The 18,956-nt window shown below is 44.1% G+C and overlaps 1 protein-coding gene across 2 annotated transcripts in view; it reads left to right on the top strand.

Annotated features, from left to right (window-relative positions):
• The window catches only part of stard13b (StAR related lipid transfer domain containing 13b), a 126,567-nt gene that overhangs the window by 40,860 nt on the left and 66,751 nt on the right, over positions 1-18,956 (top strand). For both annotated transcript variants that reach the window (XM_084322950.1, XM_084322949.1), the window contains exon 4: positions 13,350-13,380. In XM_084322950.1, the coding sequence (XP_084179076.1) occupies positions 13,350-13,380 (31 nt within the window). The remainder of the gene's footprint in view (positions 1-13,349; positions 13,381-18,956) is intronic.

Below are 18,956 nucleotides of genomic sequence, written 5' to 3'. Positions count from 1 at the left end.
AGTGGAAACAGTTGTGTACAGTTAGACAGTTACTTGCAATCCTACATATAACCTCTAACTTTAACAGTTTTCATGAAACTCATCGCATGTTTTGTTTGCAAAACATCTTTCTTCAAAGTAATAAGCAATTTCAGAGTTCAGATAAATGGAGGAAAAGTAGGATATTTCCTTTGAAATCAGTAGAATACTCAGGTAGAGTACAGGCACCTCAGAATTTTACTTAAAGGAATACGGCAACATTATGGAAAATGCGTTTACCGTCTTCTCCGGAGTAGAATAGAAGTAGACGAAAGTCTTTCTCTGGTCTGCATCCCCTTAACAATTGTGTGTATTGAGCTGTGTATTTGACCCATTCTGCAATCTGTTAATACAATTTTCAATCAATCAATCAATCCTCTCTGTGCGTTCAGAAAGAAAGCTATCCGGCTGCAAGCTAGCCTAGCTTAGCACAAATTAATGGAAACGGATACGGACCACTAGCCTAGCTTAAAACTCAGAGAGTGGTCCATATCCGCTTCCATTCATGTCTGACTCTGGAGAAGAGGTAAGCACATTTCCCATAATGTTGGCGTGTTCCTTTAAGTACAGCACAGTAGTAAAACTACTTAGTCACCTTTCACCCCTGCATCCCTGCATTGTCATCATACAGCACAAGTACAGTACAACAAAAATACGTTTGGCATCCAACCAAACTGCAAGAAATGTAAAAATGAGTACTACTGAGTGTAGTGCTAATCAGATGTATGTACAGAGTTGTAATATAATATGTACAGTGATACAGGTATAAAGACAGTATGGTAGTAGTCATACTGGCCAGCAGTGTAGTAAGAGTAGGATATGTACAGATATAGATACAGTAAAGGTACATTGTGCAGGTAAGTATAGAGAATAAATATATATATACGGCAGCATTATTGTACATGCTATCATACAGAGCTATGTGTTATATTCAGGTGTATAAGTAAGTATATAGAGGGGTTATATGCAGATGGATTCACACTGTGACAATTTGTTTTATTATAAGTGCGAATGTAGATACCCTGAAAAATGTATAAGGTCGGATAAGAGTTTCAAGTTTCAAGTTTCAAGTTTCTTTAATAGTTGTCATACAGAAGTACAGAATACTTTTATACAAAATGCTTCTTACTGTTACGCTCCAGAGACTGTGCTAGACAAGATAAGTATGAAATAAAATAAGAAATGAAATAAAATAGTATAGCATGTAATAGAAGTAAAAATAGAAGTCACAGTGTTCAGTATAGACATATGTACAATGTTCGATGCAGAATAGAAGTAACTGAGTTACCATACAATATACAATATACTATGCAATGTACTAATATACAATACTATATAGTGCAAAGCAGAAATGGGATGAGGTACAATTTAGGTACAATTTACAGTAAGGTGTACGAGTTGTAGTGCAAATCCTTTACCAATAAATATAAAGTGTGTTTAGGTGATCTAAAGTGTGGAGAGTGGGTGCTGCAGTGTGTTATTTGTTTAAAGTGAGTGTGCGCGTGTGGATGTGTGTGCTGTGTGCATTTGATGGTTGTTGCATAGTGTTTATTGTTCGTTGAGCAGCCTGATGGCCTGGGGATAGAAGCTTCTTCTGAGTCTTTCTGTGCTCGCCATGAGACTCCGGTATCGCTTGCCTGACCGCAGCAGTTCAAAGAGGCAGTTGTTTGGGTGGCTGGAGTCCTTGATGATTCTCTTGGCCTTACCCCTGCACCGCTTGTTGTAAATGTTCTGGAGGGTGGGAAGCCCCCCTCCAATTGTGCGTTCGGCTGAACGTGCCACTCTCTGTAGTCTGCTACGGTCTTGTGCGGTGCTATTCCCAAACCAGGAGGTGATATTGCCAGTCAAGATGCTCTCTATTGTACATGAGTAGAAGTTCTTAAGGATCTTCTGACTGACTTGGAACTTCCTTAGGCGCCTGAGGAAGTAGAGGCGTTGTCGTGCCTTCTTTACAACACTGTCAATGTGTGTGGTCCATGTCAAGTCCTCGGAAATGTGGACTCTTAGAGGTCTCATTAAGTGACAGGCCATGTGCAGGTTATGGCTGAGGTGTCATGCATTGTGCAGCCTCTCTTCACTGGCTTCCAGTTTGTTATAGAATTTATTTCCCGCTGTTCACTTTCAAAGCCCTGAACCAACTGGCTCCCTCCTGTATCTCATCTCTTAAGCCCCTACATTACCTCCAGGTCTCTCAGGTTGTCTGACCTGGGCCTCCTGGCCGTCCCACGCTCGAGACTCAGTCTCAGAGGCGACCGTGCCTTCGCAGATACAGCCCTGCCTAGACTGAATGAAATAGCCTTCCCTCCTCCATCAGACTCGCCCCATCCGTTGATTCTTTTTTAAGTCTCGGCTTAAAACATACTTCTATTCACCAGTGTTTGAATCTTCTTAATGGGTTTTGTGCTGCTTCTATGTACTGATATTTGTATGCCTGCTTTACTGTATTTTAATGTGTTAATGTGTTCTTTATAAGGCCTTGTACAGCACTTTACAACTCTGTTGTTTTTAAACGTGCTTTATAAATAAAGTTGACTTGACTTGACTTGACCTGATTAATGCCCTACAATTAGACCAGCTCTTAACACTCCCTTTAAAAAGGTGTGAAATCCCCGTTCACACAAAGTTAACATTAGCAGTCCTGCAGGGCTGAGATAATAACATGTTTCAAATGTAATTGAGTTCATGTCAGACATATCATCAGAAATTCATCCGCCCCCAACGGAACTGAACGTCTGCAAACCAGAGCGTAGTAGATTTATATTCGTGGGGTCAAAAATCTTTTGGCCCTCTCAATTCCAGAGGACAGGTTAGTGGGCCAGAGCAGTGGTTCCCAAAGTGGGGCCTTGCGACCTGCAAGGGATCCTTCATGGGACTCCAAGGGGTCCCCAGCTGAATGAGGAATCGTTTAATTTAACAGCATAGTGAGAGAATGACTATTCTGACCATAGGTTTCACAGACGGGGTCCCCGGCTGGGACAAGTTGCGCAGAGTAGGATGTCCCTTGCCTAATGTGGATCTAACCACCAGGCTAGGATGGCTCATGAAGCTCCCTGATCTGCCTGATAAAAGGTCAAGCTGCAGTCTTTACACCGGGTGATGTGTGTGACAAAACACTGACAGACGAGGAGAGGTCAGTGACATGGCGCGGCCAGAGAGGACCCCCCCCCCCCCAGCACCCTCCCTCTCTTACACAACAGCCTTAGAGTCGGTTTGAAACTTCTGGCAATGGGGAGCGAGAATGTGATGCAGATTGAGACCACTGTCCATGGAGTCTAAGAATAAACGGACCAAATGTGTGAACTGTAATGCTGCCTGTCATGCGAGTGAGTGGGGGGGGGAGGGGTGGGGAATATTTTGTACTTGAGTGAGGAATGTTTTGTAAATTAACATAATACGATCAGATTTTTTTTTTACATACAAGTGGTATGAAATACTTGCCAGTAAGTGCAAATCGATGCATAGCCAGTAGCCGTTAGCTGACCTATTGAAACCTGTGGTCAAAGTTCTTGGACCACGCTTCAGACACACAGGGTTACACACGGGGAAGCGCACGGGGTTCTTGAACAAAAAACATTTGAATCCATGCGCCACAGTATGCAAAGTTTTAATCATCCACAACAGAATACATCAGTCTGTATTTGTATTTCCAATGTATGATTCTTCTGTCAGACCAATGCAAAGCTCTTCAAGAAAGAAAATAGAAAAATCAAACATTGAAGGCTGACGTTATTCTGTTGTGGATGGTTAGAACTTTTGTTTGCATATTGTGGTGTGGATTAAAACCTTTTTCTTATCGGACCCCGTGTGCTGTCTGTCTGAGGCCGCCGGGTTCGCTCGGAACACGTCCAGAACTTGAACCATGGGTCTCAGTAAGTCAGCTAATGGCTATGCATCAGTTACACTACTGGCAAGTATATTCTTTTCTTCCATTTTTCATTTTACATATAACAAAACACAACACAATACAGTAACAACAATAACACACAAGACATCACAGGACAGTACTATCACAGACACCACAAAATAAATGTCTTCCCCCACTCCCACCCGCCCACCACCCCTACCCCAGGACCCCTCAAGACCAACATCCCGACCCCGCTTCAACTGCTAGATCATGGCATTAACTTTCTCGGCCGCTGAGACCCATAGTTCAATGCTGGGTTGTCCAACCCCAATCACACGTGCAGTAGAGATCTCCATATAAATGATATCCAATAGTGTCAGAGACCAATTAATCATTGTGACTTTCTCAGGTTGTTTCCACCACATGGCTATCAGTTTCTTGGCCGCTGTAACGCCCGCCAGAATGATTATTTTCTGCTGTATGGAGGCAGGTAGTAGTGATATAACATTTAGGAGTAGTGTTGTTGCTGTCAGTGGAATTGTCAAGTTACATATGTTTGAAAGTTTAGTTGTTATATATTTCCAAAAACGAGCTACCGGTGGCTTTCCCAAAACGTGCCAGTGGCCCTCAGAGCGCACAAAGTGCACTGAGAGTCGGCCACCAACCCCATAGCGTACAGCTTCCTAGGTGTGAGATACGTCCTATGCATATAATTTAATTCATAATATATTTGCTGGTGATTAGGGTTACGAGAAGCTAATGTAACATTAGTCCAAATATCATCTCAGTCTAACTCAGGGTCTAATTCTGGGATGTCTCCTCGCCAGTCTATATCTAGTGATAGATTTTTATATGTTGATTTGATTAAGAGTGTATAGAAATCTGAGACAAACCCTCTAGTGGTTGTTCTGTCTCTGATAAGCTTAATAAAGGGGTGTGGATGTAGTGTTTGAGCCCACGGAACCCCATGTGCCTTAAGCGCAGACCTTAGTTGTAAGTAGAGGAAAAAGGATACACCGGGGAGGTCATAAAATTCTCCTAAGTCCTGAAACGCGCAAAAGGCAGTTTTTATCATAAATATCCCCCAGAGTGTGAACTCCTTTCCTTTCCCACTGAGGGTTGTTAATGGGTTTATGCCCAACAAGTAGTTGTTGGTTATGAAATATTGGAGAGTCGAGGTGCCATGGGCGAGTATTTCATACCACTTTATGTAAAACATTTGACAAAATCCAAATTATCCCTTGAAGATGAACCGATCATGGTCCCACCAGGCCATAATGGCTGTCTGTGATGAGGGGCAAAAGAGTAGATGAGCCTGTTTAACTTTACCCACCAGTCTAAGCAGAACCAGTCAAGCACAAAATAGAAATAATGTTTTGGAATTATTGTTTTTGTATTATCATTTTGAGTGTCAGCACACCCCTGTTGCACTACGAAACCATTTGGAATGGTCTTAGTTTAATTTGACAGTGTTTCGATTGATTGGCGCGTTAGATCACGATACACAACGTCTACAATAGCATTCCGCCAAAAAAAACTTCCATCCGTGTCCATCCGGGGGGGGGGTGTGTGTGTGTGATGCTCTTGCACACCTGAAAGTCTTGCAGTATGGAGTAATGTGTTAATCTGTCACCACCCTTCAGGCCGGACAAAGCTGGAATTCTGCCCAGAAACAATATGGCTCATTTCTTCGACTTTAGCGAATCACTTAACATATACAAGCGCCTCCCGCCAGCAGAATGACAACACGTTTTTATTGTGTGTGTGTGCCTTTGTTGCTTTTAGAGTGTAGCGATGAACTACATAAAACAGCATGGGTTCTCTGTCGCCTAGATGTACTCGCAATCCTCTTCATTCTGTGCCTCATCAACAACACACAGCACTGCTCTACCTCCACCTGCACTGCATTTGTGAGGTATGTGTGTTTTATTGGCATGTACCACGGCACACAGTGTTGCCGGATTCCTTTGTGTCTGAACACGAGCAAAGCGCTGCATCTCTCCTACTGCATTCCATGTGTGCCCTATAGGGGTCTGAGGCTTCAAAACCAGACCGACGACTAGGGCTGACCTCTACTAGTTGAATAGGGCTGACCTCTACTAGTTGACTAGGGCTGACCTCGACTAGTTGACTAGGGCCGACCTTGACTAGTTGACTAGGGCTGACCTCGACTAGTTGACTAGGGCCGACCTTGACTAGTTGAATAGGGCCGACATCGACTAGTTGACTAGGGCTGACCTCGACTAGTTGAATAGGTCTGACCTCGACTAGTTGACTAGGGCTGACCTCGACTAGTTGAATAGGTCTGACCTCGACTAGTTGACTAGGGCTGACCTCTACTAGTTGACTAGGGCTGACCTCGACTAGTTGACTAGGGCTAACCTCGACTAGTTGACTAGGGCTGACCTCGACTAGTTGACTAGGGTTGACCTCGACTAGTTGAATAGTCGACTAATCGATTGAAAGGAGCCGTAGTCGACTGCCAATCTCTCAGTCGAATGCAAAAAAAGATTTAAAAGATATTTAACTTTTTTTTTATCATTCCATTTGGGCTGTGGGGGGTGCTTAATGTCTGATTTAACTTAATCAGACAAAGAAGATATGAGCCTTTCCCGTGATGTACCGCTATCATAAGCAAAGGTGGCACAGATAAAGCACCAACAGGATTCACTGGCTTAAAACAGTGCTTTGTGTTTTGTTTTGAATCAAAGATGCCTGTTCTCTATCTTTGTATGAGAGAAATGTTATCTATAACATTGTTTTTATTTTAAGCGAAAGTGTCTTTTGTGTGAGACAGAAGTAATTGTATTTGTTTCAGGTTGAAGCAACAGTTTTGCTCAAATACAATTTTAAAAGAATGTATACATTTTTTCCAACTAAATCTTTTTGGGGGGTATTTATATCAGCAGTTATACAGTATCAATTATTGGAAATTAAGCTCCCAAATAATAATCAAAATCGGTATTGGAGTACAAAATCTCACACTGGTCTGTCTAGCCCCAGCGACTACCTTAACACGCTCGTTCTATCAAAGAGTGCAGCAATGTGTGTGTGTGTGTGTGTGTGTGTGTGTGTGTGTGTGTGTGTGTGTGTGTGCGCGTGTGTGTGTGTGTGTGCATTCCCTTCCCCCAATGGAACGAAGGACATAGTAAAACCCATAATGAACCCTATATCCAAAATGACTACAAAACACTAAAGACATGACAAGTTCAACTAAATATAATAGACTAGAGGAATGTTTTCCTGCTGAGGTGTTTTAATCAAGTGAAGGAGATGGATGAAGTCTACTGTAGCTCCTGACCACATCTGGTCCTGGTCCTTGTCTCTTAGGTTGTAGGACCGTATATAGTGCTGTCCTTGTCTAGAGAAACTCTTAGTGAGCTAATAGTAGTAAGACTGTATTGACACCAGACAGACAACACCAGTCTGTTGAAAAACAAAACGTGTGCAAAATGCATTCCCCATTATTGTCCTGCAAAAGAATGCAATTGTGCACGGTGAACTTTTCAAATCAAGACCAAAGCAGCATAATGGATTGATGTGGACTTTATTGTGACATGAATGTGCTCATAATGTTCTGAGAAATAACAAACGAAAAAGCAAGCATAAAATATGAATCGTGTGAAAAAGTCCTAGTCTACCAAAAGCCCTGATGACCGATATTTGGGCTAATTGACAAAGAAGTGAACAAATGATGTCTGAACAGCATCTATGAAATGGGCTCAATCCTATCAGTTCTACTTCATAGTCATGAGTTATGGATAATGGTGAAGCCTTGGTCCATACGCCCACAGGAAGTGACTCAGGGGCTCTCCTGGCTGCAAGCCCAGCCGCTAGTTAGTCTACTCAGCACGGAGCGTCACATCCTTTTTAACGTATATTCTTCTTTGTTTTAGTTACGTGTTTACTTTCAGAAGCTAGAAGTCGGTGTGGTGGTTACGTCTAATTCAGTCCGCGCTCGCTGTAGTTAAAGACTAACAAAACAAAAAGAAAACGATCGTCTGTTTGACCTCACTATCCATTCAACACAGGCTCAACCCAAGAACGAGGTTTGGTTGGGCCACCGCCGGCTTGTTTACCGTGCTTAATTGGCATTGAATGGAGACTATTTGACTTAAGGATTCCTAACTTCAAATCGTGTTGACAGACGCTGGCGCAGCGGAGGACGCCCAGCTCCGTCTCCCAGTCTGACCAGTCGCTCCAGCTGCCCTGTTGACTCTCGGGGAGGGAGAGCAGCTATCATTCACCAACACAGACCCTGTCACTCCATATAAACATGTCCTTGTTGATGTAAGCAAGAGGGAAATGTTCTCACTGACAACATACCTGAAAGGGACTGTGCTCCAGCCTCCATGGTGGCTGTCACTTTTTGTGACCCGCAAAACCTTTGACATGTGTCCCCCGTCTGACCGGGACGGAGAGATGGCAGTGTGTGTGTGTGTGTGCGTGTGCGCGCGCGCGCGCGTGTGTGTGTGTGTGTGTGTGTGTGTGTGTGTGTGTGTGTGTGTGTGTTAAAGTGGGGCAGGACTTGGATGGAACACTTTCTCTCGGCTGTCAAGGGAGAGGGATATTTTCGAAGTCTTTGAAACCCTGTCAAAAAGACCCGTCTCTTCTCCGCTGGGGCCCAGTGTCTCCATTTGAGAGGGCTAATTTTCAGGATTTTATTTCTGAAAGTGGGTCAGACACACGCTGGCCTGTGGGGACCGAGTTGGAAGGTCTGCTACAAAAAGTGTCACTTTTAGACGGCGCCATATCCTTCACAGTGTTATATCAGCCCCCGGGCAGAAACACAGGAATGGCTGGGCCCCTGAAAAGGGTCCAAAGAATACGCTCTGCCCAAGTGTGCTTAACTAATATAATATAGAAGACGATAGATACCAATTTCCTCTCTTTTGCATCCAGTGGAAAGCTATCTGGCTGCAAGCTAGCCTAGCGTAGCACAAATGAATGGAAGCGGATATGGGCCAGCTAGCCTAGCTGTTGGCAAAAAACACCTATGGGCTTTTAAGCTAGGCTAGTGGTCCATATCCGCTTCCATTCATTTGCCATAAGCTTGGGGCACCCTGGTGGCTCACCATGATAGGACGCATACCACGTGATCTTCAACATCTTGGGTTCAAATCCAGCCAAGAGAAGAAATCGGTATCTATCATCTTGTCTGGCTCTGGAGGAGATGGTAAGTGCATTTCCCATAATGTTGGCGTGTTCCTTTAAACATATATTTATTGCTGGCCTCCATGGACCCCCCCCCCCCCACAGCAGCTGAGCCCAAGAAAGCGTTCCCCTTTTCCCTCCCCTCATATAGGCCTGATCAGCCGTCCTTCACTAGAACGACAGCAGTGCGGGACGGACGGTGTGAGAGAGAAGCTATCCCCCCCAACCTCCAGTGACCTGTATGTTATGTCTGTACATCAAACCCTGCCTTTGAACGCTGTGACTGAAGTGTCCAAATATGTAATGAAATTCTACCCGGCTGTGCCAAATCTCACAGTCAATAAGCAGGAATACTTTGGTAACAGCATCAGTGGCTGCACCTCATGGCTTCCTGAGGCCCCACACGTCTAGATCACTATGTAGGGCTACTGTTAGACCCATACGAGAAACTAGTACAACTGTGGTATTCCTGTGGAGGAGGGTTTAAAGAAATAGTGAATCACTATAGAAACATAATGATTCTATAGCTAAACTAAAGTTTAAGTTTATTTGGATCCCCATTAGCCACAGCAGTGCTAATTGCTCTTCCTGGGGTCCATACCACGTAAGAATACAGTTACAGACTTGCATTAATACACTCAGAACATTCACATGGCATACAGACAAATTAAAAACAATACATACTCCTATAGGGATAATATAGTGATTTACCATAGATCTCTGTAATATTCCATTACAGAACTGGTTGATCACTACAGTATTTATGTAATAAATCTACAGTGTGTATGAAAAAACCTACAAAATAATCTACAGTGTGTATGAAAAAACCTCAGGAATACTACAGTGGCAGTGGCTCAGGAGATAGGGCAGTCATCTGATAATCGGAAGGTTCCTGGTTCGATTCCCGCTCCTCCCTGCACCGTGTCGAAGTGTCCTTGAGCAAGCCACTTAACCCCTAACTGATCCCGATGAGCAGGCTGGCACCTTGCATGGTTGCCTCCGCCGTCGGTGTGTGAACGGGTGAATGTGAGGCATAAATTGTAAAGCGCTTTGGATAAAAGCGCTACATAATTACAGTCCATTTACTATTTACAATAATAATATGTCTGTGGTAAATCTCCATGGTGTGTATAAAAATTTCAATTAAAACAGATATACAGGTTTTACTATAGTTCATTTTCATATGGGTACTTTAATGTTACTGTTATGCATTATCTTTTATGTATCTGCTCTTTGAGAAATGCATTCTGTTATTTCTATTCCTGTCATCTTGTTCTGCTCTTGCATTTTGTTTTCCTTGTGATGTAACATGGTTTTCCATGTGATTGGCCTGATAACGTGATATACGAGAGTATATAAGATAAATACAAGTCTTTGGCATCAGGTCTTTGGTATCACAGTAAAATGGCAACCACATGCCGTAGGTCAGTGATGCGTTTACATCCAACAAAATATTCTGGATAAAAGCTCATCATGAACCCTGTTAAAGGAACACACCAACATTATGGGAAATGTGCTTACCGTGTTCTCTAGAGTCAGACAAGAAGATAGATACCAATTTTCTCTCTGTGCGTTCAGTAGAAAGTTATCCGGCTGCAAGCTAGCCTAGCTTAGCACAAATGAATGGAAGCGGATATGGACCACCAGCCTACCTTAAAACACCGGGAGAGGTGTTTTTGGCCAACAGCTATGCTAGCCGGTCCATAACCGCTTCCATTCATCCACTTCCAGACGGTAAGTGCATTTCCCATAATGTTGGCGCCTTCCTTTAAGGTCTTATTCAAGATAAAACAAATAAATACATCTACAAATCCCCATTGAAGAATATCCCAAACTATTACCATGGAAAGGAAGTTGTAACGCAGACCACGGAAACCAACAGGAAATGGAATATGCAGCGAACGTGCTTCGCTACACAGCCAGCATATCCCAGCTGTATGTATCAATGTACAGTTTTGTTTGTACAGTTGTACAGTGTCCCCCACCCACCCCTCCTACCCAACCTCCCCCCCCCCCCACTCCCCCCCAACCTCCCCCCCCCCCCCCCCCCCCCCCCCCCCCACCACCTACCCAACCTCCTCCGATGTACAGTTTCTACGTCAAATGTATATACTTTTTCTTCTGGACTCTTTCTGTATCACAAACAGTACTGTATTTGCAAATCTGGTATGTCATAAATGTATAGATGTAGCAGTACTGTCTATCTGTATGTCATGTATGTCATATATGTTACGATGAATTGAAAATGGGGGACCCTGATGTAAACAAGACGAAAGTCTTTCTCTGGTCTGCATCCCCTTAACAATTGTATGTATTGAGCTGTACTGTACTGTACCCATTCTGCAATCTGTTAATAAAGTTTTCAATCAATCAATCAAAGCTTGTTCCATTACTGGGATAAGAGCTCAGTTATTGAAAATGGGAACTATGTTACATAAACCAACTCAAAATTGGGAACTTATCAGCATCTCAAATAGTTAATGTTAGATTTCCTATTGTTAAGTAGCTAAATAAGCTAATTAATGAAGGAATACATTTAATTCTTATTTTCCATGTAGGAAGGCTGGGAGAAGGTGTTGTTTTGTGTCTGTGAGGAGGGACATACTGTAGGAAAGCAGGGCAAACAAACAAGGGTATAAATCAGTCCAGTGGAGGCACAGGGGAGACACAGAGAGAGAGATGGACCAGAGGAAAGGATTCCAATTGGTGCAGATCTGGAAAAGAGTTTCAGTCCCGTGGTCTCTGGGGTCACCCCATACCTATGAAATTAATAGAGAATTCAAAGACCTCTGTTCAGGCGTTTATCAAGGTGTTTATCCTCTGTGTTCAATGGCCCTGCCATTGTTTTTGTTTACAGAGCTGGACTTTGTATTCCTGCTATATCACTTGTTCTTATCTTCACAATGATAAGTGTGAAAGAAATGATAAAACAGCAGCGATCAAGGGTTCAAGGAGACATTAATTAATTATATCCCTGAACGACAGTGTCCGATTTCCACCAAACTTGACAAATATGTCGTACAATAGCAAGGAGGCCTGTGAAGTTCTGAGTCATCTTGCCTCATGTGGCGCTATTCTGGTCCCTATTCTATTTCTCACATTACTAAAGTCAAACCCAATGTCATTCTACACATCACCCTGATAGTTTCACAGATCTTGCACTAAGTCAGACTGAACATCTCTCTATACTACATTAAAGCTCTGCAGCCTAGAGACTTACTGTAAATAGAGCAACCTCATTTCAACGAAGGTATCACCTCAATATCCACTTAGGCTTGATGGCATGCTTATTTCAAACTATTATAAGCATGCCTTCATTTCAAACTAGTAGAATCACTTGTGCACTAGGTCAATCCTGTTGACAGGTACCTTGTCATTAGGTGATAATTTTATTACCAAGGAAATGAATGAACAGTCCATCAATTTAAGATGTAGCCACGTTTCTCCAGCTGGATCTGTAGAGTTATGTAAGGTTGAAGGGTTTTCCCAGTTTTGCAGAGCAACTACACCTTTCCTTACCCAGCTGAGGGCTACCAGCCACCAGCTAGAGGGCTACCAGCCACCAGCTAGAGGCCTACCAGCCACCATGCTGGTGTAGTTTGCCTATTAGATGTATTTTGGAAGTAGTTTATTTCAAGTGCAATTAATTCTAGATGAAATGTCCATACAGCATACAGCACATGCACTGTTGTCTGCACTACACGCACAGTACAGTATACAGTATAGCACATGCACTATTTTTTGTAGGCAAAGCTGGTCTACTTTACTCATGTCACATCATGTTTATTTGAATAGACCACACATCACATGTCTCAATGGGCTTCACGAGCCCACAATTGACCATCATTCACACGGCGGCTATTTTGCTCTCATGTCATGCTCAGGTTGGGATTCCTTTCCACCCTGTGGAACAACACTCCCTGACTTGACTTGTCTTACTCTTACTTATTATATTCTTAAATGCTTTAAATGTTTTCATTGTGTTGTTGTGTATTTTTATGTCCCTGGTTTAGCCAAAAACAAATCTCCATCTTGTTTGGTTGTATTGTATTGTATTGTATTGTATTGTATTGTATTGTATTGTATTGTATTGTATTGTATTGTATTGTATTGTGTCTATAAGCCAGTGCTTCAGTTACATTAACACAGTCATGGCTCAGATTACCTGCTGTTCATGGTTCCTTGTTTATCGTTATCTACCCACCAGCCAATGATGAATATTTTAATCACTTAATCAATCACTTTAATCAAGTATTTGTAGCACCCTCCATGGAATCAGGCTATATTAGCTATGGCAATCACTAATATTTTTGCTTTTTCTTTTCTCTTGTAGATGTTCAGTAAGATGACCAATGCAGGGGCAGGTAAGACGTTATTTGTTTGTTTGTTTGTTTGTTTGTGCACATTTCTTTTTGACCACATGATCGTTATAGAGTTAATGAACACTGAAGTCCATGTGGCTTTAGATCTCATATAACACATCATTATGTTGATGTCATTGGCTATCTATGTTTACTGCAAATATTCAATGCTCTTCACTTGCCAATGGAATGCTCATTAGTAGTGTTAAAAAAAACATATTAAATTTAGGAGATTCTAAAAAAAAAGCTGCCCTGTGAACATTGCCGTTAAACATCTTGAATTTAAGAATGCTTGCTGTTTCCCCTCTGGACATAATTGAAACATTACAACAGCCACGTTATGGTTTTACACTCTTGAAAGACGGCATCATAGTTGGAGCTTTGAGGAAATCCTTTGAGCCTTGCACGGCCCATAATAAGAAGTGTCCATTCTGTATGTGTGTTTCACCCAGACAGTGCAACTCTGGTGTCACCGCATTTAGCACTCCCTGCAAACTGATCGTGCGAGACGGCAGTGTTCTGGCCCACGGGGTGGCATTGCTCAGGTCTTAGACAATCTAAACGAGAGCGAAGACCCCAATGTTCTGGCCCGCAGGGTGGCATTGCTCAGGCTTCAGATGAAATAAACGAGAGTGAAGGCCACAGGTGTTTTGAGGGCTCCCGCCCAACCCGGTGTCTAGAGAATGTCCAAGAGCACAAGGCCTCTTATTTTAAAGGCCTATTATATCCTGGTCACTTGGCGGGACCCAGTTAAAATTAGGAAGCTTGCCAGATCATTGTTTCTGTTTTGCTGAGGGGAAATATTTGGCCTGGCGTGATGTGGCCCTCGGGGGGGCAGCTGGTGGGATTTGGGTAGATGCCATGTTAGGCTCAAGTTGCACCTCTCTCACATGACCTCGGTTGTGCATGATGGTATACTGCACCAAGTGTACGGTCTGGAAAAACTCCACCGCCACTTCCATGCATCCGCTGACCCTCCGCTAACGTGTGGTCCCTCTCGCTCTCGGCACGAGCGCCACAACGTGACGTGCACCAGCGATTGATTGACGGTCATACCTCGCTGTTGTGTTTTGGAAATCCTACATGTGACTCCATCCCGGCATCCGGGCCCCTTCAGGGGGGTTGATAACTTCAACAGCAGAGGATGTCAACACACCATTGTGCCTTTCATTCTCCTCAAAGGCAGTCGTCATTATTATATATATACACGCGCACACACACATGCAGTGTGTTTTTACCATCTATTTTTAATAGAGGTATGTTTTAACCACATGGCTCTTGACATGCCACGTCCCCCCGTTAAAGCTGGATATCACGGCCGAAGCCGGACCAAAGCCGGTGTCAATGTCGGTTTTATTTAGTTGTCGCGGTCAGCGCAAATCAGTTAGCGACCACATGGTTTGAATTGGGATACGCGGTACTGATAACAACCGCGGGGGCGATCGCGTCGTATAAAAGGACAAAGCTGGCACGGGGTCCGGCACATGAGGAACATAATTCCCAGCTCATATTTTACAGCCCGACTTAAGAGACCTCGTTTATGACACTGCTATGAGCGGAGCAGATGGTCGGCGGTATGGACCGTAACAATGGTGGTTCGCCTCATTATAATGACATTGTCCAGTAGAGGAAAGTGCATTCTTTGGCCCCAGACGCTGAATAGGAAAGCGGGAGTGACTAGAGCCCTGGGCACTCTGTTGTAGGAATGCACATAGCTTCATCGATACTTCATACACACACACACACACACACACACACACACACACACACACACACACACACACACACACACACACACACACACCTACACACACACACACACAAACATGCGTGCACGCGCGAGTACACACACAGACATTACGCGTACACACACACACACACACACACACACACACATTTGTACACAGTTTATCAACATCTGGCTGTAAAAGGTATAAACCCATTCTGATGTCGACACTTAGACGCTTAGAATCACAAATCAGAGAGGGTTTGTGTTGTGTGCTAAAAAAAAGTATTTGAAAGGTCCTTAACCAGCAAATTTATATTGTGCAGATGTTTATTGTGGAGATTATGTGCTCCCATTATAATATGCAAACACAAAGGTTTGTCACTTGTGAGTGGCAGTATCAACAACATGGGATATGTATTGAGTTCCTAATTGGAAATCTCAACGCATACAACTTCTGTGTTGCGGATATGTATCGCTGACGTCTCTGTGACTCAAAGTGCATTTTTAGGGGTCTATCTGTTCAACGTGTGAATTCCTACAGTATTTTAGCACACGTGAAACTTGTAACATGGAATTGAAACGGAAGTCTTTGCCAGATTAATACCATGGGGAGGTGACACTCTGAGAACTAGCCAATCAGAGAGAAGACAGTGCCAGCTGTGTTGATATTACGTGTCTGCTCTCACCAGAGTGAGTAAGGCCGGGGCTTGTCACTCGGAATCTTAGCATACAAATACAGACTACATACTGTCAATAAACCTGGGCTATACTGGCCCTTTGTTGCACAATCGAGACATAGTAATTCTCACGGTCTCTGTCGGAATGGTTTATTTTGGTTGCTAATGCTAACTAGCTTTGGCTGTTGTCTAATGAACCAAAGGAACAAATGAACTGTTGGATATTTATTCTCTTAAACAATCGCTTGTTTGCATTGCCATCACGCTGCACAATAAGCCACGCCTCACCTTTGGGGAAATTGATGGAGGAAGCTAGTGAGGATATCCAAGGGCCTTTCAAAGCCCTTCTCGTTACTGTATTCTCAGGGGGGGAAGGGGAATTGCAATGCATTATGGAAAAACACTAGACCTCTCGCTCCTCTCGATTTTCTTTTTCCAGTTTGTTTGTTTTTCATCAGACAAAAACAAAAACCCAGCTCCCCCGTTTCTGGAGAACCCCCTACGGACAAACACGGGGAGAATTCTGGTGAATTATGTCTCTCTGCTGTTTACTTTCTGGAGCATTTAACAATATTTTTAGAACATTTCTCCACTCTCCGCTCTTGTGTAAATGTGGGCCGATGACGCCTTAATGGTCATAGTCGACGTGATTTGTAAAGGAAAGCTATTCCCTCCTGTCTTTGTAATGGCGGTACAGTAACAAATGGCCCCCTCTGGTCGATGAGGGAAGGAGGCAGGGGTGCTAATCTTTATAAAGCCCAAGGGTCTTAAAAGGACATTCATCAAAGAGCCAACGGATCGATGGCAACAGCGTGATGTATGGCTACAGGTTTGTCAGCAGGTTCCCATTGGAGGTACTACTGATGGGAGGATCGAGCTCCAGGCATCCGTCTGGGCTGCTAATACACTCTCCTCTGTCATTCAACGTGTAGATCACTGTATGCTCGTGGGAAGGCCTGTGGTCGTTCAAGTGAATGTGTTTGTGTAGTTGTTTACTGGATGCTTGCGGGTACGTGTGTAAGGCGATGTGTTCCTTTGTGTGTAGGTGAATGAGCGTTTATGAGACAGAGAGAAAAAGAGAAGCGGAGAGAGAGAGAGAGAGAGAGAGAGAGAGAGAGAGAGAGAGAGAGAGAGAGAGAGAGAGAGAGAGAGAGAGAGAGAAATGCTTTATTCATCCCGAGGGAAATTTGGCAGAGGGAGCGAGAGAAAGAAGGGAAGAGAGAGGGAGAGAGAGAGAGAAAGAGGAGAGAGAGGGAGAGGGAATGAGAGATAGAGAGAGAGTGAGTGAGTAAGAGAGGGTTACACAGTCCAGGCAGACAGCAGTTATACTTAAGTGATATGTCCTCAAAAATTGGAAGAGAGACCCGCACAATCCAGCTGTAGCAGGTGCAGAACTGACAAACACAGATGAATAAATGATAAATAGAGTCCTCAGACTTGCAAAGAAAGCTGCCAGAAGGTGTTGGTTTTCACCATTGAAGACCTTTAGGGAGCTTTTTAAGAAGTGTTCAGACGCTATTTATTATTCATTCCTCTGTGTCCTTCAGTACGCAGACTTAATCATGTGGTTAGTTGCTTTGTTATGAGATAAACACCCCCCCCCCTTGAGCGAGAATGACAGAGCCGAGACCTAACTGGCCTAGAACTGTCAGCCGAAAAAAGGCCGTCCTCTCCGGCCCGCGCAGGTTTCAAAACCCGAGCCGCGAAGAAGAGAGACAACGGATATTTAGAAGAAGCATCCTTTGCTCCGAATAAACGCGCTAATCTCGATTCGAGTGTGGAAACCTCCTGCCACCGATCAGAAGATGGAAAAACAAAGAGGGAGCTCTGTGGATCCCTGGAGGACTCTCTTCTTCTTCTGTTATTGGGCCTCTCTGTGTCCCTCACACTGCGGTGTGTGAATGACTCGCAGGGAAGCGCTCCGGAAACATGGCCTATTTCCCTGACCAGGGAGAAGAAGGGAAGACTCTTCTTTTAAAGACGTCTCCTCGGTCGAGCTGCCAGGGTTTGTACCCCCTCTGCGTTCGGATGCCACACTGTGTGACGGGAGTCGTGAAGGCGTCCCGCTAGGGGCTTATTGATTCTGATTTCAGGGTACTGTAATCGAGCCCTCTGATTGTGTTGTGTCTTTTCAGAGGACGTTCTTTCACACGGCACCATAGATCGCGGCGAGGCGAGGACGAAGAAGGTCGACGGCCGTGCGGAATGCAAAGTGTAGATTTAGAAAGTGGTGTCGGTGGTTTGCCGTGTAACTATATACTAGGCTCTCCAAATTAAATCAATACCATTTTTTTTTTTTTTTTTTTTAAGTTTACGAGTGAGATACTATAGCTATGCGCCATTACAATTGTTTTGGCAAATGTACATGTTTTTAACAGCTTCTCGGTGCTACAGGGAGCACTTTCAAAGCGATTTTATGATTGTGAATAATTGTGCAACGGAGTCGCAAGCATTTTCCCCTTCGACTCCCACAATATATATGGGAACGGTCTGTCTCGGCATTCATCTTGTAGTGAAATGACCCCTTTGTTGGCCCTGTGCTGCATCCAGTCCTATAAATCGCCCGTCCCGCTCCAGATGCCGCTCCTGTGGACATTATATAATGTCCGAAAGCCTGCAAATGTATACAGTTCTCCTATCTTTCCTTGACTCCCGTGCGTTCCCTGTCCGTGTTCTTCAGCTGTTCTCCCAGGCCCAGACCCCTCTCTCCCTCACCCGGGGTCGCTGTCTCCCAGCGGTGACCGCCGCTGACCCCAGACAGCTGTGTCCCCTCTCTCCGCTCTGTCTGCGTGTCTCTGGAGACACCGTCTCAGGCTGTCAGAGAGAGAGAGAGAGAGAGAGAGAGAGAGAGAGAGAGAGAGAGAGAGAGAGAGAGAGAGCAGCCCCTGCGCAACATACAGCACAGTCAGAGCTCCGTGGCATTGAATGAGGGAGCCCCGTCACCTGCACAGTTGTAGTCAGAACACGTACGAGAGAGGAAGGGGAGTGTGTGTGTGTGGGGGGGGGGGGGGGTGGCATATTGGAGTCAGATGGCAGTGTTGTTGCTTTAGATGTCTAGAGCTATGAGAGGGGATATTAAGTCTGTTCCTATCCCCTTTCTCTCTCTCTATCTCTCTCTCTCTCTCTCTCCCACATTCTTACTCTACTGCTGTTTTCGTTATGAAATCATTGCC

Source organism: Notolepis coatsorum (assembly GCF_963971535.1).
Source record: "Notolepis coatsorum genome assembly, chromosome: 1".
Taxonomy (NCBI): domain Eukaryota; kingdom Metazoa; phylum Chordata; class Actinopteri; order Aulopiformes; family Paralepididae; genus Notolepis; species Notolepis coatsorum.
This window is presented reverse-complemented; position numbering and strand designations above follow the sequence as displayed.